This window comes from Parus major, chromosome 4, assembly GCF_001522545.3.
Source record: "Parus major isolate Abel chromosome 4, Parus_major1.1, whole genome shotgun sequence".
Lineage (NCBI taxonomy): Eukaryota > Metazoa > Chordata > Aves > Passeriformes > Paridae > Parus > Parus major.
Window position 1 is genome coordinate 12273065 of NC_031771.1, and position 25483 is coordinate 12298547.

General features: G+C 44.4%; 2 protein-coding genes across 2 annotated transcripts; both read right to left on the reverse strand.

The window, feature by feature from the left end:
• Positions 1 to 4381: 4381 nt before the first annotated feature.
• On the reverse strand, positions 4382 to 15397 carry REELD1 (reeler domain containing 1). Its single transcript, XM_033513603.1, has 6 exons — positions 11465 to 15397; positions 10440 to 10662; positions 8688 to 8839; positions 7681 to 7948; positions 6719 to 6767; positions 4382 to 4972 (listed from the first exon to the last, which is right to left on the reverse strand). The coding sequence occupies exons 1-6, from the start codon at positions 11682 to 11684 to the stop codon at positions 4382 to 4384; spliced, it is 1503 nt and encodes a 500-aa protein (XP_033369494.1). The 5' UTR covers positions 11685 to 15397.
• A 4217-nt stretch (positions 15398 to 19614) lies between these two features.
• LSM6 (LSM6 homolog, U6 small nuclear RNA and mRNA degradation associated) lies at positions 19615 to 25467 on the reverse strand. The gene is made up of 4 exons (XM_015624569.2): positions 25401 to 25467; positions 24355 to 24467; positions 21388 to 21501; positions 19615 to 19885 (listed from the first exon to the last, which is right to left on the reverse strand). The coding sequence occupies exons 2-4, from the start codon at positions 24446 to 24448 to the stop codon at positions 19851 to 19853; spliced, it is 243 nt and encodes an 80-aa protein (XP_015480055.1). The 5' UTR covers positions 24449 to 24467; positions 25401 to 25467; the 3' UTR covers positions 19615 to 19850.
• Between the last annotated feature and the right edge of the window lie 16 nt (positions 25468 to 25483).

Sequence of the window (25483 nt, forward strand, 5' to 3'; positions counted from 1 at the left end):
GCGCTGCCCGGCGGGAATAGCTGGGGATGGATCCCGGGGCCCGCGGCCACTCGGGCCCGGCCGCCAGCGCCGGAACAGCACCATTCCTGCCCGGAGCCGCTGGAGGCAGCCGCTGCCTCTGACACGTCGCATTGGTGCTGCCTTAGACATTGGCAATTACCGGTGACACCTGACTTCGACTGGGTTAAATATTTTCCCGCTGCGGGCCGTGTGTTTGCACAGGAAGGATCAGCAAGTCACGTCTGCTGCCGTTCTCTGTGCACCAGCTGCCCCATGTCCTTGGTACCTGGCCATCAGTTCTTAATGTGCATCAACATGCGCTGATATACAGCCAGGCTGATCTTTGACTCACCTTTGGAACAGCGACACATTTTCTCAACAACAAATTATACTTTGACATTAGAAGGTGGCAATCTGTAATGGATATTGCAATCTGAAGATTGAAAGAGACTATCTGTGATCTTTGTCCTCAGTCGAGTAAGCTGGAGTCTCTCTTCCCTCCTACACATTATTTGATTGTGGGACATAACCTTGGGATGTACTAATAATCATTACTCAGAGCTGATGTATCCGTTACAGGCCTGCCCTGCTCGGGGAGGGAGATGTTCTCTAGAACAGTAGTAAATCAGCAAAATTCGCACTTAAATATACAGTAAAATGTGGTTTGAGACACGGTCCTTCATACATCACACAGCAAAATGTCTTATTGAGAGGGTCACACACCCACTAATAAGGAAAGAGGACTGCTGAGACAAGACCTGTGAAGGGGAAGCAGTTTGGTGGCAGGAAGGGGCTGGGACAGATCTCTGGAACGGCTCCTGGTCCAAGGAAAGTTGTGACTCCCCAGGTCCTTCTCTGCCCTCCTGGTAGCCTTGGACGAGCTGGCAGGAGAGAGAAGGGAAGGCAAAGGAAGGAAGGGAGCCCTGTAGAGTTGTCCAGACACAATGAGCCTTAAGGGCCTGGCAGGGGCAGTGTAAGTGTCCCGCTTACCAGGAGGAGTGAGAGGTCTGTTCTGCTGTTCACCAGCTGTGCAGGTCAGGCTGCTACCTTGTCATTTGTTTTTGCTAATAAGCAGCTGTCTTTTTGGAGCTGAATGTTGCAGGAACTGTTAGAGCATCTCCTTTTCTTTTCTACAGGCATTTGTCATTCTTATTTAAATCTGAGTGAATAAATGAAACATCTCTGGGTTCCTGAGCTTGCCGCTTTGCCTTCCTTTTTTGCCTTGTTTTTTGTGGTCCTGAGTAGTTGCAGAAACTGTGCCAAAAGGGCTGGCCAAGCCAGCCAGCCAGATCTCTGAAATGCCTGGGGCTGCATCCCACACTGATCTGGGAGAGCCTGAGCTCACACATCCCTGCTGACCATGATTGCTGGGCCTACAGGGCCTGTGTCTTCTCCTGTGAGTCTTGTTACCCTTTTTGAAGCTGGCCAAATCAAAGCATGTCTGGCTTTTTTTTCTTACTAGTAACAATTCAAACAATGCAGGAAGTGTCTGTGATGTCCAAGCTTTGGATCAACTGTCTTGCTTAGTGCAACATCTCCACATTACATTTTGTTATTTCTAAATTATTTTTTTTTCTTGAGTTAGGATAGCTCAAGCATTGCAAGAGCCATAGATGTTTTTACTGCCAAAACTATGTTTGATGCCTCTTTGGCTGGTAGGGAGATAGGCTCAGGATAGGTGTTCATTAGCTGCTTTCAGTATTTCTAACCCCAAACCATGTCACATTGCTGAGGGATGACAGCCTGATGTGGGCCACAGGTGACTGAGCAGCCCTGGAGGAACTGAGATGCCCAGTTCCAGCAGAACATTTGTGACCAGCCCAATCATGCACCTAGACAGGGAAACAAGGCAACAACTTTCACTTGTCTCTCCAGTAAATATTAGAATGATTTGTGCCTTTGTTTTCCTAATTCTGACATTTTTTTCCCAGAAATCTGTTACAAGCATGAGCACAGACTAATTCCCATATAAGACAGGTCAATTAAGAACAGGGATGTTTGAATGGTTTGCCTTTTAATAAACTAACCAGTGCTCATGTTTTTAAGAGCTTTAAAAAGAGATAAGACCTCTATTCCTTCTGTCATGGCAACTACAACAAATGGAACATGATTCGGAAGCCAAGAAAAAAACACGGGCACTTTAGGTCTCAGCCAAGAGAGCCGCAAAGTAGCAAAACTCATTACTAATTCAGAGAAGCTGCATCCCTCAGAGCTCACCATTACTGGTCTTACTACTAATAATACCGGAGCACATCAATTTAGCAGAAGGCAGAATGTTGAAGTGCCACTCCCCCAGTCAAACATCTCCGTGAGACCTTCCCTTGCTCTAGTCAGCCTAGAAAGAAGCAATGATGGGTTGTGGGGAAAGAGCTGAGGAGAGGAAAGTTCTGGTCTTACAGCCAGAGCAGTCTGGTAACATTAATCCTAGAGAGACAGTGAAAGAGGCCATAGGTATTTGTAATTTATTCATAAACAGCTATGCCATCATAAGAAACTTTTTGAAACAATATGTGATAGTTCTTTAAATATTTAAGAGTTTGTTGACCTATTTTCTCAGTTAATTAGGATTTTTTTTGGGCTGCATTAACAATGACTAGAATGCAGTCTGTTTTAGTCACTACACAGTTCAGTTACACTGGGTTACAGAAACATGATTTCTTTCTAAGGCACATGACAAGGGGGAGGAATGCCATTGTAAGTGTCTAGATGGGTGCTTAAAAACCTGGAGACTTACTAGTAGGTAGGGCATAAGCTCAATGAGTGAATATAAAACCATTCACCTGGCATCGTTCTGAGTCGTAAACCAAACTTTGTCTTTTCAATTACAGCACTATCCTTATTTTTTCTGCAGCAAAGGGCTATGGTGCAGTTGCCCTTCTCTTCAAAGTACAGTGGTTAAGAGCATCAAGCTCATCTCTGCAAGCTGCATTTGTGAGTACACTTACTTCTTACTCATTTATTTTGCCCAAGGCTCACTGGGCCTAGAAGTGAAGTTGATAAAAATTTGTCCATGTGTGCAGCACAAATGTCACTGATCACTGTGCAGCAGTATGGTCAGAAACCAGCTCTTTCTGAATGCTAATGGAAGGCACCATTAGCAAAAGCTGCACTCTGTGCATCATGCTGGAGCCGGAGCAGGAGAACTTATGTCCCACTTGTCTCCTCTGAAGTCAGTGGTGAGGTAAGGGAGGATGTGGGAGCAGGGCTTTGACTGACTATGCAGCATGGAGATGGGCAACTAGTTGGAGATGGCCACGGGGCCCTCCTGACAGAGGGGAAGTTGTCACCAGGAAGGCTGGACGAACCATCAGAGTCCTGTCATTATCTGCTTGTTCAGAGGGATTGCTGTGGGCTGTGAATTAGGCTGCAGCACCAAAATGTAAGTTTGTTCCCCACTACATGGCTTGGGAATGATCAGCTCTGAGCTAGTCCACCCTAGAAAAGGACACCAGAAGGGTCAATTCCTGCTCTCTGAAAGGCTCTAAAATGTACATCTCAAGAGGATCATTATCATGTCTATTTCTGGCTCTTGTAAAGCTGCAGTAAAATAAAACTTTACCCTTGCTGTCTTTACCTCTCCATCTTAGGAGGTGTCCAGGATCATGCTGTTTTCAAAGGATTGCTTTTGGGGTCTCCTGCAGAAAATCACACAGTCAGAGAGAAGTTTGCACAAACTCAGAACATAAGGATGCTGTTAACTTCCCATTGCAGGACATCTCCAAAGTGACCTGGGAAGGGTACTTCTCAGTCTGTGTTTCTGCACAGTGTCACTGAGCTGGCTCAAAATAAAAGACTAAACAAATGTTGGCTGTCAGGCTTCAACAAGCTTCTTCATCAGGTGCAAATGGACAGGAAAGATTTTCTTCCATTTGCACCTGATGAAGAGGCATGTTTCTCCCCCAAAAGCTGGTGTCTGCCATCCTGTGTTTCACTCGTGGATCAATTCGGCATTCTTGGGATCAATGTTCTCCACTAATGAGTTATTGCTTTTTATTTTCAAATTGAGACTTGAAATCTTGTGGCAAATATTTGTAATCTGAGGGATACCAAGTGCACAGAGTCAAACCTGTAAACTCTTAAATGAGAACAGTTGGGTTTGTAGTTCCTAGAAACTTTTTTTTAAATTGAGATTAAACTGGAGTCAATATCATGGTGCTGAGGAAGAATTTCTATTTTTGGCTACACCGTTAAGGTAACAGAGGAAGTGTTTGTCATTGCCACAGTGACAGCTAATGAGAAGATATACAATATTAATTGCAGTAAGTGTAACACTGTGTAATCTATCAGCTTCTATTTTCTCAGCAGCTGTAGTTTAGGAACTTTTGCCTAACACCTCTGTCTGAAACTGGCTGCTTTGGGCTTGTTTGCCTATATGACAGCACTAAAGCACCATAGTCTTCCCACTGCCCGAGGGGCTGACCCAGTTGTACTCAGCTTGCACCAGCACGAAGCTGTTCTCCCGGATCTTTCGGAAGTGCATCACCTCCCCGTTTTCCGTGACAGTGATGACGTTGGGGTCGGGCTCGCTGAAGGCCACCTCGGCCCGCTTGTGGCAGTGCTGGGCACAGACACAGCGCATGGCAGCTGCCAGCGCCAGGCCAAGCGCAGCCGTGCAGACCAGGACAATGCCAAGTCGGGCTGCGAGGAGTCGGGTTCCTCTACCAGGGCCTTCCTCTTTCTCGGGAACAGCAGATTCGGGAGCTGGTCTGGTCACCCATGTCAGGGAATTCCCAGCTGCCTCCTGCTCGTCCTTGTCCTCCTCACCCCTGGTGCCTGCCTCCTCTGGCTGCGGTGCCAACTCTCTTTCTGCCATTTGCCTTGAAGCTGAGGACAAATTGCCAGTAGCATTGGCATCACCGAGCCAGGCTGTGGTGGCAGTAATGTCACCCGGGTGAGTGCGTACGTGCAGGGCAGGGGGAGACGCTGTCACACGTAGGGAGGCTTTCAAGATGGTCCCATTGTCAGTACTTCCCTTTGAAAGCAAAAACATGCCAAAATGTGCAGTAAGGGAAGAGAAAAGGAGGCTGATTGAGTTCTCACTACCTACCTCATGGAACACTTCAACTCTGTTTCTGCTGCCCATGTGCCCCTCTGCCTTTAGACTAACTCTCTATTCCCTGTTTACTCAGTAGCTTTTAGGAAGTGAAGCAGATGCAGCCCTGCTCATTCCGTACCAGAATTGCCATGGGAGGAACAAGGCACTCAAGTTGGTCCCAGGGACAAAGTCAGTGTGGGTTGGAGGGACAAAGGTGAAGGGCACAGGTAGAGAGGAAGGTCACTGCTTCATCTAACTAAATGTCTGCAGTTCCTGTTGTGGTGGTGGTATTTTTCACAGGCATCTTTATCACAAAATAATATCACTTAATAAACAATTCCCACCTTGAGTGGCACCAGGGTCATGCTGAAAGGGCAGGTGTGATCTTCCCAGCCAAGCTGCGTGTGTAGGCTCACATGGACCCACTGGGATTCAGTATTGCCCTTCTGAGGCTCTGGAGCAGATGGGCACAGGAGACGTAGAGTGGCCTTTGCCATCAGCAGTTTTGGGGCATTCGCATACAACCGATAAACTCTCCCCAAGGCCTGTCTTACTTTTTCAGTTTATACAGCCACTCAGAAATCTTCTGCCCCTCTGTGTTGGTAAACCACCCATTTTAGTGGGAATGATGGTTCCTGCCTGTTTCTGGGGACCGTCTGGTTCCATGCACCTTATTTTAACTGTCACAAAATGCCAGCTGCTCCACACCAGTTCTGCAGCTCAGGCTTTGCTGCAGGTATCATCCAAGATAATACTTGGGAACAAGCATGCAATTTAGGAGACCCCCAATGAATTTTTGCATTCCCAATATGCACCTGAGCCCCTATCCAAAACCTGCAAAATGTACTGGAGTTTTTAATTTGGCTCCACTGAGATTTGGATCTGGCCCTCAGTAGCTGGCACCTCTCCAGCCTGTCCAGCCCAGCAGGCTTTTTCACACATCCATTAATTACACCAGAGAAACTCTCACCCTCTACCATCATTAGTGATTTCTAAAGCTTCCTGGGAAGACAGTGTGACAAGAGCACAAAGCTGAGGCAGGAGCCCTGGCAAGCTGTGAAGGAAAGTAGTGGAGGGTCAGAGCATCCTTTGTGAAAGGGATTGTTTCTGAAGGTGCTATTAAAATACAGCAGGAAATAGAAGACTTTCAGTGGATTAAATGCAATCTGTAAAGTAGCAGGCTGGCAAAGCTAGGATTGCTTTGTGTATGGATCACTTGCCCTCAAAATGCAAATGCCATACAGTAAGGATATAGGATTTGGGACTTTGGGATAGAAAATGGAACTTCCTCACGAAGTCCTTGCCCTATCTCAGCTCCTTTCTCCTTTTTTTTCATACTCCTCTCCATTCTTGCCTAATTTCTTAGTGTTTTTGCTTCATTAGGCTCACCTGATCTTGTGCAATAACTCGTTCTTCCCTTTGGTTTCCATCTACTGCCAGTTCTCCACTTCTCTCCATGGGTGCACTCCATGGGTGTACTTATGGTACACATCTCTCCTTTACTTGTTCTCTGTCCTCCGCTTCTTCCTAAATATTTCTGGCTCATTCTGTGCTGTATGTCCCCTTTCTCTTTTATTTTATGTGAGATTATTTCTCTTCCTCCTTTGGCATCCTGGAAACCAGGTCTAGTTCTTTTTTCTCCTTGTATTTTTCTTCTCTCCCTCACCTGCATAGTGGACTTACCCTTTTAACTCTGTATCCTTTATCTCGAAGCACACACATTTCTAGCAGCCTGTAGTCATATAAGGGAAAGCAATTGAGCAATTGTTTTTACAGTGGGCCTCTTTAAAACCCAGGCAGTGGGCTCCAAAAAAAAAAAAAAACACACCAAGAAAAAAAAAACAAAAACAAAAATTTAAAAAATTTTACAAGTCTCTATGTAGTTTTAGTCACTTATGACACCTACATGGGCTGCAAGGGTGTCCTCCCCACCCCTGGTGCTTACCTTCCTGTTGCCTGTACACATCAAACACAGGTGTGGGGTGGCAGCACTGGCAGTGCTTCCTGCTCTGAAATAGGGACAGAGGAAAGGCAAGGCTAGCAAGTGACACCCGTGGCTCACACCACTGAGACGTGCTGCTCCTTAGAGCAGTTTTGAGATGCATGCAATGCAGACCATACAAGCTGTATTTTGAATTATGCCTGGTCATTGATTCCCCATCATTTCACCCACAGTATGTTGCATGAAAGCTCATGCAGCCCAAGCCTTCTAAGATCTGAGCAGGCATCCTCAAGCCCAAATTTCATAATTGTTTTGCATCCTTTTTTTTCCTTCTCCCTGCAGATGGAGAAATAGGTCTGCCGAGTTCACTGTTTCACTGAATATTTGTATGCACTTTCAGAAAAATGTTGTAACAGTCAATAGGTTTTATCACATTTTTCCACCACCTAGCCAATCTCCCACTGTGCTGAGCGACACAGTGTTGGGTTCTTAGGAGTTTTGGATTTTCTCCCTGTCACTGTTTGTCATGTGCAATATCCAAAGGATTATTTCTCAAAATCTCAGCAAACAAACACCCTCTCACCTCCCCCCTACACACACAGACACCTTCCTACATCTTCCTTGTTCATCTGCAGGGAAACTAGTAGTATTTTCCTTCCCCACAGGGACGGGAGAAACAGCTTTTCCCACCACCTAGATTTACCCATTGAAGGTGCTGGAGCTGGAGACATTGTCCTGGGAGAGGGAACCTTGCAAGGCATCCACCATTCCAATGTCTTGGGTGGGAAGTGACAGCTCCAGCCCCCAGTCTCTGGACTGGATGCTCCTGCTGGACACAGCCCGTGATGACTGGGCTGGCTGCTTCGGCTCAGCAACGGGATGAGTGTGTGACTCCACACCAAACCCTGGCTCCAGTGCTGGTGTTGCCACGATGCCAGTGGGGCTGGCAGGCAGCAGGGAGCCAGTGGCAGCTGCAGGAGAGATGGGACCTTGTCCAGCAGGGAGACAAAACAAAAATCAGGGAGAGAGGAGCAGAAGTCTATTGTCTTCGGTTTGTTTATTTCAAATCCCACTCGGTGCCAAGGTTTGCCAGGAAGGTTTGTAACAGTGACTCTTTTATTTTCATGCCACTTATTTTTAAGAGAGAACCCACATGGAAATTAAAGCAGCAAAGCTCGCTGCCTATGTAATGGCCAAGTAAAATAATTAAAACTCAGCATTGGCGTCATGCCAAAAATGCTGAGAAATATGTCTGATTTGGGTATAAGTAAATTCTTGGAGCATCTTACTGACCAAAGGCTGCATAAATACAACTAAATATATACCTGGAGGGCAACAATCACATATAGAGAAAAATATGTTCCTCTGTTTAGGCAACATTGTTAATTGCACTTCCTTCTCTTCAAGACCTAAAGTTTTAGGTAAATATGCTAAGATTTGCATTGAAATCAGAAGATCTGGCAACCTCATTTGACTTTCTGGTGCCCTCCTTGGAACCCCTCAAATACTGACCCACACCTCAAATGCTGACCCACACCTTCACTTCAAGGAGCTCACCATGGCCATCAATGATCTCCTCGACAGACACAGGAGTTAAATGGGTCCCCCCAGTTTGTTTGGGTCACTTGTGTTAGACACTTGTCCAGAATAAGCTGTAAAACTACTCTGCAGAGGGTGCTGGAACAAAACAACAATGCTTGCTCACCATACCTGTTGGGTGAGACTCAGCTGGTCCCTGTGGGGGCGCAGGGGCTGCGGCATCAGGCTTCTTGTCATCAAGAGTCTTGTTTTGTCCTCCCTGAGCCACAACAGCAGATTCAATCTTTGCCCAGTAAACAAAGTATGACTGGACTATGGAGATGCTGTTAAAACATTATCAGGCAAGAATTTACTGGCTTTATGGCATTAATAAAACATCTGACTGTTTAGCTAATCACAAAGACTGCTTTAATCAAGACAGAACCAATGCAGAAGTATTTTAAAGGATTACCCTGTTGTACATTTTCTATTACAAATAAAACGTACCAGGTCCTATAAGAAAGATTTAGGGTGAGGAATCACCACTCAATTAATAATTAAGTTCAGCCAAAAAATGTGTGGGAACTTAAAAAAAAAATATTTAAAAAAGCTCTATTACATTCATCATGTTGATTGAAGTACATTTGTAGAACTTGGACTAGCTCTATTTATAATCTTCTGTAGGCAGGGAAACAACAGTGGTATTTATTAATTAAAACAAGCCAATGTAACTTGTACAAACATCAGAATAGGTAAGGTGAAGAAAAAGTCTCTCTCCTCAGCCTGATATTTGAGCCTGCCTAATCCTCTGCTTTTTGTCAGGTGCCAAAATTGTTTTGGCCAACCTTTAACTTCACCCCGAGAGCCTTATTTAAGCTGGACATGAATTTGGGAGAATTTCAGCTCAGATTGCTCAGCTGCTTCTGAGAATTATCTAAGGGGAAACCAACCTGGGTTTTCCTGTGCCAGATGACACTTAAAAGCTATTTTTAAGCCTAACAAGGCATTTTCCAGATGCTGTGACAGGGTAAAAAGGGAGAGTCTATCAGATATCAGCTCAGAGGGTCAAAAGCCAGAGTGTGAAGGAAGTATCAGAGTGGGTGACTAGGACTAGGTCTTGTTGGGATTTGTTTGGGTTTATTTGGGTTTTTTTGTGAGTTTAATAGTATTTCTTTAAACTTTATTGATTGTTTGATCTAAAGCAATGGCCAAAAATTGGAAATTCCAAGTAGCAATATTTCTGTTTCAATGAATTTTTCTTGAATCACGATGAGATGCTCAAGCCACAATACTCAACAGGATGTTTAGGATTTGGGAAGCAGCCAAGGATCTGGCCAAGCTGTTTCTAAGTGATTTTGTAAAGCTGAAATATAACAATTTCATCTCTTTTGAAATGAAAAGCCACTGTGCTTCCTCTAAGACAGTTTAGGAGATATTTAATTTCATTTCAAATCAGAACCAAGCTACTTGGACAGTTTGGGACTTTGGTGCAAAAAGAGAGATGTCAAGTTTTGACACAGTGCTCACTCTCTTTCTATTGTGAATAATTCTGTATGCATTTAACTTTTTTTAAGCTACTTTTGTTTTTTCCTTAAGAAGTGACATACAAGATTATACTGTAGGCAGGGATGTCATGTGGGCTGTATTATTTACAAAGACAAGCAACATGGTCACAGTTCTCTCTTTATGCCTTAATATTTCTGTTTCCTAAAATATTTAAGCTGTCATCTTTCAGTGTATCTCTTCTGAGAAAACAGTGACCATGTAAATAAAAAGCAGCACTACTCAGCAGATGTTAATGGTGATTTATGTACTAGCTGGGATGCTGTTGCAGAATTTGGTAAGTATTTAGCTATATTGAGTTCAACATACATAACAGCACTGTGCTGGACAGCCTGTAACTGAGATGACACAAATTCTGATTAGGAACCAGCACGTCCTTACAAAAACTTGATGTCTCCAATGGGTTGGTCTGGTGCTTTCCATACGAAGGACAGGTTTCTCTTCAGTGACTTGTCCGAGTGTGTGACAGTGTCACCATCTTCAAAACAAGTCAGCAGCTTGGAACCAGGAGGCAGGAAGATGAACGTGCCAGCAATTTCGTTGTTGGACACTTTGCGAGCTTGCAGCATAAAGCCCATGTAATCCCGGGTGCTTCTTACTGTCACTTTTAGAAAACAAAACACGGGACACAAAGGGATTTGTCTTGCTGTTATGGAGTAAATTGCCTGCAATGGAGTTTCCAGAAAAAACCTTGGGCAACACTACTGAAAACACCTTACTGTCTGTTCTCACAGTCTGTCTTGGACATGCTGGATACAGAAGGCCAGACTTTTACCTTTGGTTTTGCAGTGTGTAATTGTGCACAGGATTTGCCTGAGACTTTCCCCACCCTCCCTAGCCCCCCATCCCTCCTTGATGATGTTAACCACATTGGATCAGGCAGCTGAACCATTTTTAAGGAAGGAGGTTTGGACACCACTCTGTATGTGTGTGAAAGCTCGTGTTCTGCTCTCAGAAGGGTTTTGTTTTGCACAGGGATGAACAGGCAAGTGGCCAAGCTGGGGAATGGTGCCTCTCAGCTCTGTCTGCATCTGCCTGAGGAGCAGCAATGCCAGGGATGGGGAATGCTGCCAACCATGCCCAAGAGTCAGGTGAGTCACCTGGACCCCTTAGAGTGGTGCAGAGGGGCTGGGAAGGTGACCTTACCCACTTGAGGTGCCTCTCGTGTGCCATTGCATGTAACAAGGTTTGGTATGGTTGAGACACAGCTGAGATAAAGGAATCCCACCCAAAGCACCCATGCTGCAAACAGAACTCCTCTGTAAATATGTCCTCGTGACAAGCAGGGTGTTGTAGCTCACTCAGAGCGGTTAGCCATCTTCCCAGACCTCACAGAGATTAATTCCATCGCTTGAGATAAGTTGCCGTGTTTTTTTCAGATGCAGGAATGAGAAGCTGTTCCTTACCTGGCACCTTGTCTCCTGGGAAGTAGAAGGACATGTTGGTGTGGACTGTGACGTAGTTGTTGTTGGAGCTGTGCAGCTGCACCCTCAGGTGCCTGGGCATCATGTCGGTGCAAGCGGAAAGGCTCGCGCCCTGCGAGAAGGCGGCTGCGTAGGAGACCAAGCACAGGGTCGTGCAGGCCCAGCCAACAATGGCAGTGTGGGCTCTCCCACCATCCTCCATCCTACAGCAGGAAACAATGTGGAGTTCACTTCAAAGCAGTGACTTCCCAAATGGTGCCATTGATTTATCTGATCTCCAGAGCCACCTTCCCCACTGTCTTTAAACATAAGGGAATAAGTGATCTCTGTGGCACCTGGAGCCACTTTGGGAATCTACAGCATTTACATTCTGAAATAAACTGTTCAGGCTGGGAGAGGGAAGAGCCCCCCACAAGAGGATGTATTTCTTGTGAAGCTGCCCATGGAAGGAGTGGGCAGAAAAGATTTCTCTAAAAAATCTTGTGGGGTTTAGGAGGAGAACCAGGCTCTGTACAGCCACACTCAGCACCCTCCACTACTCCCACCCCAAATGTACAGCCTGGTCATCAAGGGAAGCATCTGCCCCTTAGACCTGCAGAGCTGCTGCAGGCCCCATCACATACGGGGCTGGTGGCCAGGGCAGAGCCTGTGCCTGCCTGCCATCACAGAGTTGCATCCCTGTGGTGACAGCACAAAACACATTTCCAGATTGAAGAGTATCGTGCCATTCTGCTTTTTCAAAATGTGCTTTGCAAAGTGAAGCTGAAGGGTTAGTGTGTGGCATTTATTGTAATGGATATCACAAAGCAGGTACTTTTGATTTTAATGTAGCGCTTTCTAACATCTTCTTTTCAACATGCAGCCTTTCCTGCCTTAGATGTCATTACACTTAGTCAATGAGCAAACATAAATAAATCAGAGGAAACAGAGGCTGAGGAGGTCTAACTTACACCTCCCTCTCAAGCACTTCTGAATCTTGCCAGCTGACTAATGAAGCACCACTGCACACAAAACAGTTCATGCCCAGCCTAAAGCAGCAAGCAGATGGATGCATTTAACCTTCCACAGTCAAGCATCCTGCCACTCCAACCACTTATGTGCCAGAAGATGCATGTGAAAATCACAGGAATCTTTGCTAACTCTCCCAGCCCTCCTGGACCAGCAGCACGATGCCTCCTCTTCGTGGAGCCAGCCTCCTATCTGGGCACAACTACACCTCCCTTTCTGGATAAGATTTCTCGCAGGATCTCATGGAAGTAGCCCCGAGGAGCAGCTCTTTCCCTTGGCTGTTGCCCCGGCTGTGCCGTTTCCCACCCCAGCCCCACCGGTGCCCGTCCCCGCGGGGAGCAGCGCTGCTCCCGGGGCTGCCCGGGCTCCGGCTGCCGGTGCCGCCGGCGCTTACCTTGGGACACGTTCACTGCTGGGCTCGCTGCCACCACTGCCCTGCCAGCCTGCCGGGGACCCATCCTTTCAGGGACCCTCCTCGCCTGCTCCTCTAATGGGAAGCACGGCAGCTGTTACTGCTAATACCCACCACCCACGGCAGCTCTCTGCCAGTGCCCAAATCCTGCTTTAATCCTATCAGTTTTTTCTTCACATCCTACCCTTTTTTTCTTTTTTTTTTTTTCTTTTCTTTTTTTTTTTGTGTGTGTGTGTGTGTTAAATCTCCAAGTTTCTTCAATGAAAACAAAGGCAACTAGTGGGGAAAGGAGGGGAAGACCCACATCAAATCATGGGGTTTGTGTGGGACACCCTGAAACTCCTTTGCAGAGGTGCAGGAAGATGGGACCTTTTTCTTCTCTCTTACCCTCCCCACACACATATCCCCTTGTTCATGTTGAAGCAAAGCCAAGCCACATCAGCTCCCTCCATGACCCCTGAGCAGTGTGCCCTGTCTCTCATGCTTACCTGGGATTAATTTTGGCAGTAAAAGCAGAATTTTGCTACAAAGGCTGGGAAGGTTCATCCCATGTGCCAGCCTTGCCAGAAAGAGCCATCAACACCCCACAAATCCCCCGAAGCTGGTGCTGGGGACCAAACCTCTGATAAGTGTGACTGTCCCCTGGCACACGAGCTGTATTCATGTCCAGGCTATCAGGCCTGCTCCTTGCCTGAGCTTTGCTGCAGCTGTGCTGGCAGTGGGTGGCAGAGCTGATCCTGTCCCTCCTCACTGCAGACTGCTCTGCTGATCAGGGCTCTCTGACGACCCTGGCCACTGTCACCAGGCTCGCCCTGCTCCGGGCCAGTGGCTCATCTCTGCCTGTGGTGCCTTATCTGTAATCCTGCTTGGGATCTGACCATTGTGGGAGTCTCTCCAGAGGGGGCATCCTGGTGACCTCTGCCTAGGACACCCCCCAAATACTGGGGGCAAGCTTGCAGATGCTTCACTTACTAGTGCTGCTCCTGTCAGCCTGCCCTGCTCTACACCCTGTCTTTTGGAAGACACACAGAATGCTGGGCTGGCACTGAGGTTCTGCTGCTGACAGCCTTAAACTGTCTCAGCTGTTTAACTGGTTAGAAAGTATGGAAACTGGTGGTACTGGGCTCTCATAAGCCTGCTGTCCTCTGCATTTCAAAGACACCTTAAAATCACCCAATTTCAAGATATTAGGTAAGTCTTGTAGTTTTCTTTCCTTTTCTCAGTGGAAACAAAGCATAGTTCAGGGGAGGGAGGACAAGTTTGCATTCTTGATTGCCTCAGCTTGCAATTGCCCATGCTTCCTATACAAAAGAGAATACCTTTATGCTGTATCCATGGCTAATCCTTTCCTGAAACCAACCCGTCCCTTACAGTTTTTCTTTCCTAACTTAATCCTAAACTCAGTGAGGGCCATTTCTCCACTGACTCCCACCTGGAAAAGAGGGAAAAGCAGCCAAGTGCAGATCCTGAAACAGCAGTGTTCAGTGTTCCCTGGAGCACCATGCAAAGCTGTAGGGAGAAGAGGCTCAAACAGATCCAACCCATGTGTAACAGCAGAGGATGTAGGGCAGCATTGAACAGTCCGTGCTCAATTCCAAGGCTGCAGCAGCCTCTGGCAGGGCAGGGCATGCTGCTGTTCACAGGTGCAGCAGCACCAGTCAGATGCCTGCACAGTGTTAATTGCTGGGTTGATCTGAAATACAGCCTTACGCAGCATTCATCCTCACTGTCTGCTCTCAAGCACAGGAACTCAGTGGCTTCAAAGCCACAGTCAAAGCAAATGTCACAACCATCTCCTCAGAGGTGGAAAAAGCCTGTCACAGTCATTGCCATGACACAAGCACCTACCAGCAGCTTCGAACTGCTCATTCAAATGCCAAGTGACAGGCAGATGTTTCCAATAAGAAATACAGCCCTCTCAGAGCCTTTGGTTGCATAACCCACCAGGACAGCATTGCCTCAGCCTTCTCTGGCCAGGGCTGTGACCTGCTGGAGTCACTTGTGCTCAGCCGGGCCCAGCTCTGACCATGGGGCCCAGACAGATCATGTGGCACCTCTGGAACTGGAGAGAGGTTTGCTTTTTGTCATAAATGTCTTCATCAGAAGGGAGCTGCCAGAAGAATGGGACATAAGACAACTTACACCCTGCCTATTGTTTTCCCAGCAGCATTTGTGTAGTGGATTTCTAGAAGAAAAAAAGACCACAGCTGGGAATCTGCAATAGCACTAAGGACAACTGTGCATGCTCTGTAATGACTTGATAATTAAGATAGAGTATAAACCATATAACTTGAAATGTCACTGGAAAGTTCACAGAAAGATTATAAATCCAGTAACACTGAAAGTTCTCTGGTCCAGAAACTCTGTCCTTGCAGATGTGCTTCTACATCTCCACATCACCAGGGCACAACAGGGACAGCACATGTGGAGCAGGTGCAGTGGAGATCAGTTTGTAATATGGGCATGGACGTAAGAAACTCAGAGCTTACACTCCAGAGCAGGCTGGTTGCTTCATTGACAGGAGGGGAAATCCTTTTCTGCTGCAAAATAATAAGGGTTTTAATGAGACAGAAGTCCCTCCTGGTCAGCTGGAGCCACCTGAGTCCTGTGAACAAAGTTTGAGGGGGTTTAGGGAAGAATGGGCAGGTTGATCAATTAGACAGCTTGAAGGTGGCAAGAGTTGAGTTCAGATCACGAGGAGCTGATCATTAAACCAGCAAATCTGGCAGCACCCCCTTATTTAAGAATATTTCAAGTAATCTTTAAAACAAAGAGCAGTGTCCAGCTGTGAGATGAGTGGTTAAAAAGCCATGGTAGTCCCACAGGGAGAATGGAGAACGAGCTCTACAAACTGGCATCTCAGGGTTGACCTGTGCACACTGTGCCTCTGTCTTTGGGGAGACCAGGATGTTTCTCTGATACTAGTTAGGCAGAGGGTTGGCAAAAGTACTGGCAGGTCCTTCCCCTTTTATCCAGTTGACTATTCTTGGTGTTCTTTTGTCACTTACTGAAGTGTGATAATGTCTAAAATGTCACTACTGGCAATGAACTGGCATATACACATGCATGCATCTTACATTGTGAACCTCTTTCCCTGACAAATTCAAACCAAAATAACCCTTTATTTTATTTGGTAACTACTGCAACCTGGACAGCTTTTCTGCTCTAGAGGAGGGATTGAGGGGAGGGAAGAGTGACAAAGAGAGAAAGAGAAGAAAAGAGAGAGATGGAGAGGTACAGCCTAGCTACAAATAGCTTAATGATTGCTTTAATAAGACTGAATAAGATGAGGAATACAGACAGCAGGTAAAACACCCTCAGACACTGGACTCCTCATGTGCACATAGCATCAGCCAGAGCCCACATGGATTTTCCTGCAGTGTGCTGCACAAAGCAGATGCAAACCATCCATGGAGAGCTGCTCTCCCTTTTCACCACTTGAGCTATTTTATAATTTCCATACAGAAAACCAACCCTCTATTCTAAAGGACGATCCCCTGCTGCTCTGTTAGATAAAGTCAAGGCCAGGCAGGTGGTGTGATCATGGCACTGAGTGGGAGCTGCCCATGAGCTCCCTTAGGATGACCTGGCTGGGGGATCCTGTGGCTGAGGATCCCTCTCAGGGTCAATACAGCAGCCCAGGAAATGCCCCCTCCCGTCTGACTTCAGGGCTTGGAGAAGAGTTTGGCACAGAAATCCAAGAGTTTGAAACTGCTGACTCTCCAGGCTTGTTTTCAAAACCAGCACAGGGCTGGAGCTGGCCACGGGTGTGAGTTGGGATATTAAAGATCAGGCATGGCTCTGGTACCATCAGTGTTGCAAGGCTGTCACTTTGCAAACACTTTCATGCTTTCTTATCTCAGAAGAACAACACAGCTGTGGGGCACAGCTGGTTTTCAGAGCTGTGAAAAAGCCTGAGGAACTAATGGCCAAGTCATACCCAGAAGAGCTCTTAGGAGCTGTTTTGTCATTGTAACATCTGAAAAAAGATAGAAAGAACTCAAATGAGTGGTTTGCACTAGATTCCCTTTGAACTAGGAACCAGGTGGAAACAAATCTTAAAAGTGAGTGGTGATCAGGATATACAGCTTTAAAACATAACCTTCCTAGCTTGCTCTGCTCTGCTCCCTTTATACTGGGGCAACTCTAGGGCACTGCAGGCTTTAGTAGTGACTTGGCTTTGTCTGTGCCACCACACAGTGACTACTTGCCTCTTCCTTCCAGGCTTTCTCTAGTTTCCATGAGGTGCACCACAAGGTATACTGTGCTGCTGCTCCCAGCCAGGCTTTTGTTTAAGATGTGACTCAGTTTGGCTTTTTCAAGTGCAAGAAACTTGTGATGGATGTGGGCATGTAGTAAATTTACAGTTACTGCTCTTCATGGAGTGTCTGTGAACTGAGTGTGTAGCTGAGGGTGGAGTAGTGGTTGAATGGCCATGGTTCCAGTGTGATTTCACTGCATAAAAATACTGACTGTCAACATGAGTGCAGCCTTAGTCTTTGAAATTCAGTAATTTTTGTTAGTTTTGGATTACTTAGTTTTGGGTACATTCTTCTAAGACAAGTGGCGGACAAATGCTTGCAGGTTGTTCAAGGTATTAATGTTTCATGGTCAGTTCTGATCTCTGTGAGCTTGATCCCCAAGTGAAACTGCTTTATACACAGATACTGGGACAACAGCATTAGGATATAGTAAATGAGGTCACATGGAGAATTTATAAAATAAACTGAAAGAGACCATGGGAAGTAAATGCTTCTTTTGCTCCTTTTGAAATTTAAACATGAATTACAACAGCTGACCTCCAATGCAAATCTTCCTGCCTACCTCACATAGTAATAGCAACCTCATGACATAGCATACATTAAAAAACCCCTTGTGTAAACTACATAGTATTTATATTTATATAGAGCTTAGTATGTGATCAGACCACCAGAAGTAGCAGATTACAACTGAAACATGTTTTGTAATTAGACTTGTAGAAACAGAACCACAGCTAAAAAGTTAATGCAAACTCAGCATTAAGTCAAAGTCTTCAAAATGTGTTGCTGTACATGGATAGGTGTGTGGATGGGGACAGGAAGGTGGAGAGGGAAAAAAAAAATTAACCCTATATTAAAACAAAAAAACAAACAACAAAATGTGGACAGTCTCCAGGACTGAAAGCAGACAGTTACCCGCCAGCTACATATAGACGACAAGGCAAATGAAAAATTGCATGCTCCACTTGGAGGTACGTCTTCATTTTTAAAAAAAAAGTCACTTACAGAAGAGCAAGTTGGTGATTTGTCTTATATCCTGGACCTTTTTCAACCCTTGTCAGAAGATGATAAATTATTGAAGCCTATCATATGGTAACAACTCTATTTGTGTGTTCTGGCATGGCTTCTGAAGTGCTTAATGTGGAAAGGTTAACTACTGACTGCAAAATAATTTAGAATTGTTTCTTCATCTTAAAATACAGTAAAATTAAAAATTTGCAGTTCACATTCTCTGCCTTTGATAACTGGCATGTTACTATTCCCTGCTTGCATCAGAGCTACTGTACTTGGGAAGAATGGGACACAGAATCACACAGTTGTCTTGTGTTAATCCATCCACAACTAGAAGTATTTTTGTTCCTAGAGGCATTATAAACTGTCCAAAGAATAAAGCCAGGCTTCAGAAAGCTCATGTAAAAAAATTGACTCAATAACCTCACCATGAAGTACATTACCCTAACTTACTACCTTGTCATGAAGAACAAGGAAATATTCTGAGTGTGTGATGTTAAGTGCAGGAACACTCAGGTGGAAGGAGTATCTGAATTTTCAGAGTTGGTTTGGGTTTTTTTCTTGGCAGACTGCACGTCAAAGGAGAAGATACACTTTATAAATTGGGATAAGTATCCATGTAAAACTGAGCTGCATTGTGCTTTGATATCTGGGAGCATTGTTGCAAAATACACACAAGCAAGTTCCATCTCTGCTGTCTGCTCAGAGGTTCCCCCTCCCTAATGTATATCCCTTACTCTAATGTGCTTGTTCTCATTTCTGGCCAGAGGGAATATAGAGATGGTACCAGGTTGTGTAGGGTGTGGATGGGAGAAAGAAGGAACTGGCTGGAGAGAACACACATGCTATGTTTACAAAAGCTTCCACACATTCCTAGTGTGTTCTCAGGAGTAGATTTAGATATTAGTTAAAACTGCTTTTTACTGAAGAAGTCCATTGTGTTTGGTAGAGAGGCACAATAAAAAGGTCACCCCAAGCAGAGGAAGGGTGGGGGGTACACAGGCAGGAGGTGAAGTAGCTACTAGGCTGTACTGACATACCAACTGAGAGCTCTTCACCTCTGACTGACTTCCTCAGCTGGCACAGAGCTTTCTTTTCACCCTCAAGGCTTTTCTTCCATTTGATTCAATTCTTTCCCCACCCTTAACTATTGAAGTGTCACTATTACATCCCTTGATTCAATCCACAATTCAAGATTTTTTGGACAGCTGAACTTTTTAGCCAATGTCTCTTACTAGACTGGCATTTAAAGCTGACCCTGTGTTTTCCAAAAGGGACAGGTCATTGTCACCAAACCATCAGCATTTCCCTTCCCACCATCAGTTAAACTATTGTTTTGCCATCAATACAAGGCTCTGATTTGCAATTACTCCATGCTTGCTTACCTTCCAATCAGTATTTTTGTTAACTGTTAGCATAATTAAATCAGCTGTTGATTCAAATTAGTCTTGCAGCACTATCACATGCTCCTCTTTTATTTTTTTTTCTGTACAATTGAACAAAGCAAAGCTTTGAAACAAAAGCATTCAGGCAGTTTACACTCACGTTTACATTTATTTAAAAAAAATACTTAAACACTTGTGTATTTCACCTGTGGATTTTGAACTACAAATCAAATAAGGGCTCATTACTTCAAAGAGGTTCACAAGTACAAAAAAACAGCTTCCTTCTGGCACCTTCACATCCTCCTCTTCTGGGTGCTTATGTACAACACTGTGAAAAACAGAAAGTAGCACAAAGAAGAGGATCTTGGTAAATAACATGCAGAAGCCTTTTTATTTAAAACATCTTATTTCCACGGCATATAAATTGACACTGTAATAGATCCCATTCAGCATGAACAAAGCCAGACAACCTTTAAGTCCAAGTTTCAAAAAATGCCATTAGCTCTAAACATTATGTATTACTTTGGCTCAGTATTTATTTTATTCATAGCCCACCTATGCTCCAGCAGATGTAGGATGAACAGAGCAGGAACAAAGGCAGTGCCCTGCAGTATTACTGAGGGGAGTATGAGAGAGCTCCTCAGCAGCAGAATTACAGGTGTCAGACATTAATGCTGTGATCTATCAATAAAAGCTGCAAATCTCAAGCACTTAAGGCAAAGCTAGTGATTAGTTATGAAGGAACAGACATCTTCCTCCTGCTTGGCTGATGATATTCCCATAACAGATCCAGTCACAACATAAAATGATACTGTGCTCCTAAACCTGCCACATGTCTTCATTTCTCTGTTCAGCCTGTTCTTGAGCCTTCTGCCTCTCACCCACTTATTTTAACTTTCATAACAGATTATTTCCTTAATTAATTCTCCAGCTGTAGTGTAACTCCAGTTCTTAGTGTAAAAGTCCGAATGCCTTGCAAAAAGCAAGGGTTGGCCTCATTTCAGGATTATTTCTCCACCCAAAATGCTCTTTTACACTGGTGCCACATTCTCTTAGACTCTTTTTCTAACACAGGATTCGATCCTTGTGCCTTTTTATTCCATCCCTCCTTGCTGAGCTCCATTTTATTCCCAAGCAACTTAGTCAAACTCTGCTTCATTTACCTCCTCTACAAATCTCTTCACATCTGACTTGTGAACCTTTTCTATTTTTAGATACTCTTCTCCCTGGCATGTCCTGCTATTACAGTCTGATACCAGAGAGTCATTTCAGGAGCCTGGGATTGTCCTTGAAGTGTGCTAAAATCCACCTACTGCACTTGGATATTCAAAGGCTCAATACTGAAGCATGAGTGATTTTTTTGACTGGTGGCAAAATCTTTACTCAGAAGATGAAAATAGCCTCCAGGACTAAGGATAAGCATTCATTCAGTCCTGGAAAACCGCTTCACCAGAAAATATTTGTGTCACTGTAATATCTGCACTGTAGCATAGATTTATGCAAGCAGCTTGCCTAAAAAACACAAACTCTTATGGTGCAGAGGCCATCTAAGCAAGCAATAAGTGCAAAAGAGTAAACCTGTCAAACAGAAAATAAGCTCCAAGAAGGCTAGAAAAGAGCATGCTTCTCTAAATGAACTTCAAAGGAAAAAAAGACCACAGGAACGCAGGAAAGTACAGACCCTGGAAACTGTAAAAAGGAAATATTGTATAGAATTCCAAGAAAGAATGTTAGTTTTAGGCTTATAGATAGCTTGCTTACACCTCAGCCACCCCTCAAATATCAAAACACGATTTTCTAATGTGCAGTAACAGAAGGAGTAGGAATTACCATTATTTCCTCGGATAAATGCGTCCCCGTACTTGTTCTTTAACTGTCCATTTACATATTCCTCAGTCTGCTCCAGAGCTATATTCATATATCCATCCAGGCAAGCCAGGACACCTGAAAACAATGGCAGTTTAAAAGGGAATCAGCTTAAACTTATTTTAAAATAAACAAAAATGAATTGTGTTTGAACAGTACAGGAAAAAAACCCGCCCTGTATCCTTCTAACAAACTAAAAACCCAAGCACAGACATACATCTTCAAATAATTCAGCTGAGAGAAAGGAATCCCAAGCACTCTAGTAGCAATGCTATCAGTTGGTGTAAGAGTTGTGGGAGTAAAAAAAAAAAAAAAGAAGTTATTAAGACATTATTTCAAAAGATGAACAATTTCCACTTTGAAAGTTTAAGCTGTCCCTTCTCACTTGTGTTTTAAGCACACACCAAAAAAACACCCGTGACATTAAGTGTAACTGGATAACATAAGGACAAAGCTATGTAAACAGAGTTATCAACAAAACTTGTGAAGGATATAGCTGAAAAACAACCCTTTTAGTACAGGACAGCGTACACAGATTTGTCTTCATGCTTACAGAGCCAGAAGAACACTGTCTGCAAGTCTCTATTTTGATGTCAACAAAATTCTACATAATTTTCAAAAATGGTCACTGAAATCTTCCCACAAAAAATAAAATTACACTGTTTTGATAATGCAAGTAATGAAAAAAAATCTGTCATTTGTAACATCAGATGATTTTTTGGATCAGAAAAATATGCATTTTAGTAGCACATAGGTATTACAGGTTTTTATAAGTTGTTTTATCTTTCTCTTGCATGTCAGTTTTCCTGATTTCATCCTTGCACAGAAAGCACTACCTAAATATTTTTTTCCTCTGAAAAACACCTAGCTATTTACCTAGCAGTGAAACTTGAAATATAGCATATTGGCTGTAGTCAGGAAGAGGTAGAAAACTCAGGATACATTCTCATTTTTCAGAAGTGTTACTGCAGGATTTTCCAGATAATAATCAGGAATTCAACTTCTGCCAACTTGTCATGGCTTAAAGATTTTCAGTTTGCTTTCTATTTTTCTCTCCTTTGTTGCCACAGACATAGGAAAAACTGCTCACAAACTGCCACTAAATGCATTAAAAAAAACCAAACCAAAGTCAGGATTCTTTTCCACTCTAGTAAGCCTGAGGGATCTACACAATGACAGAAAATAAAAGTATGTTTGTCCAAAGTTAAAACTGGACCATGTGGATTTACCTGAGCTACATCTCAGTAGGCCATAAAGGCAGTATTTTCAAACTCTTGTTCCTAGAGTGCATGCATGGTTGTTTCATTCTCTTCCTCCTTTTCTTTGTGTTTACTCTTACACCACTAATGGCATCAAATATTATCACTGCACATCCTGGCTAGCAATTTATCTGCTTTATCTGTATGTAGAGATGTTTCAATACACATATCTCTATGTACCCATAGAAACCATACATCAGTGTATCCCTGATCATTTCCCAAGGCTTCCTGCCTTGGACATTTGCAGCACTCGGCAATGGTTTAAGACATTTCAGTTACACATCAACACTTGCAGGAGGCCACGTTGGTACGTGTGGGGCCTCCAAGGGTGGATACAACAAAAAAAGTCAGCCTGGGGGAGAATCTGGACAGATCTGCAACAGCAGCCCGAGATGCTATTTTGTAAATGTTTGGCTTTTACAAATGGTGGTCACATTTCTGCAGAAAACAAATTAAGTGCATATTTTTCAAACAAAAACACTACACGGATTTTCTGTCACAAGATCAAGAGTGCAGGGAAGTAAGGAAGGGAAAGGGGGGGAAAATCCAGTGACAAATCAGGGTGTTCAAGAAACTTGTTCAGTTAATGTGGTGTCTGACTGTAGGCACATAAAACCAGCTTTGCTGAAGGAAAGGTTGAGTAGTTCATCTATAGCATTTACAAATGGATCTTACCAAGGGAAAGGCAGCAGTGGTCTCAAAAAGTGGGTAAACCCCAAATCTGGTTCGGCCCTACCTTCCTTGTACCCCTCAGGTCAATGATGACTTGCTTTAATTGACTTCAATGAGTTCTCTATATTCTCCTGCCCTAAAGAATTTACAGAGAGGCAGAGAACCTTTTAAGCCCCCAACCCCACCTGAAGTGCTCAGACAACATGGTTCTCAAAGAAATGAGAGACTAAAAATTTTGTGAGCTGAGCAACACTGAAGAGAAACAGGAAGGGACAAGAAGGCACTGCTTGCTCCGTCAGTGAACAGCAACAATTTAAAACTGTCACAGCACAAACAAGTCTCCCCTCCACCCTCACAAGTGCCAAGCTAAGTCACTTGAAGTAAACCTCTCTGTAGAAGGGATCTGTTGCAGAACAATAATGTTTAAGTCATTACAGAATAAAATTTCTTAACTGAGCACAATAAAAGATATATGATTAGTTTTGATTGAGTTTGGATACTATTAAAAAAAAATTGTCCGGTTGCTACTGTTATCTTAATGGGAGCAGGACCAGGACTTCACTGCACAGAGAAGTTTAATTTACTGGTTAAAAAAAAAAAATCTATAATCCTATATACATTAAGGTACACTGACAGACTGAAGAAATCAGGAATAAAACTGATGGCCTGTGTTAAAATGAAGTTGGCAAAAGCTACACTAAACTTTTTCCTCTATCTCTGTGAGTTCTTGAAACTCAGAATCATCCAGTTTAATCACCTGTGACAAAGGACACTAATGATTTATATCAGTAATTTTAATCTCTAAATTCACTGTTGTTACCCCTCTTTTTATCACCTTCTCCAGAGCTGATTTTCTATTTTCACTGTCACATTCTGAGATCTCTATTCTTGTACTCCATGATCATGCATCACACCATTTTTCTTTTCAAAATCAATGCATCCAATCCAGCCTCCTCAGTAAATCACTTTACTCACTGTGAGAGACAGATGGAGAACTTACCTCGATAATCAACTCCAGAATTTAATTTTACAACAACTGGCCTTCCAATGATTTGTTTTAGGAAGTCACTGGGGGTTTGCTTCCGTAGACTCATCTTGATCTTCTCTGGTAAGCTGAGAAGTGAAAACATTAGGATAAGAGACATGCTTCCACATAGTTTTAAATACTGCACAGACAGGCAGACTCCTAATTTGTAATACATTCAGTAGAAGAAATACTGAAGGAAATGAAAGCAAAACTTTAAGGGTTGAGGTGGGGAGACAGAGCTCATATAGCTATTGCATTAAACTTTCCTTTTGGCATTTTTATTACTTCTGAAAGCATTACTAAGAATCCTTGTTTGCCATACTATGCAACTTTTAAATTTCAACATTGCCGAAAGCGTCATCATCCCTGCAATCTTTTGCTAAAACAGTCTTAGAGGGCTAAGCCATAAATAGGTGTTTCATGTCTTCAGGTGTGGAGGGAGCAGTCCATCCATGCTCTATACACGGAAGTAGGTGCGGGAACAGCAAGAATGGTTTTGCTATCAGCTCACAAACAGAAGCATGAATTTAAAAGCATGCCTTCAGATAATAAAACAGACTAAGTTAAGGCTTGTAATTAGATTACAAGAGAAAAGATGCTGTGATTTAAAAACGCAGCAGGCGCACCCAGTTTGGAGCAGGACCCCCTCTCAGTATTCGCTTGACTTCTGCTCTAACGCTGCTTTGTTCTGCGTTTTAAGCCAAAGGCAGAAATCCCCCGCACGGTGCCGACTTCAGGCCGCCGCTTCCTGGGGCAAATCGCAATGGCCAATTCCAGCCGTGAATCCAGGGATCCTCACTGTTTCCCTATCAACACCCACCGCCACCAGCGCTGCTGGCGCCCCAGGGCTGGGTCCCTTTCCCGGACCACACACGCGTTTGGAGCAGCTCCCCCCGTGTGGAACGATCGCGTTCCAGCCCGGCCCCAGCGCCCTGAGGGAGATCGCGGCCGCAGTCCGCGGCTCCATGGCGAACCACACGGGGAGCACACGCACGGCCCCAGACCGGCCCCGCACTCACCGCCCGCCGCCGCTCCCGGCGCTTCCCGCGCCCCTTCCCGGCGCTCCCCGCCCGCCGCGGCCCCGCCCCGCTACGGCGGCCGG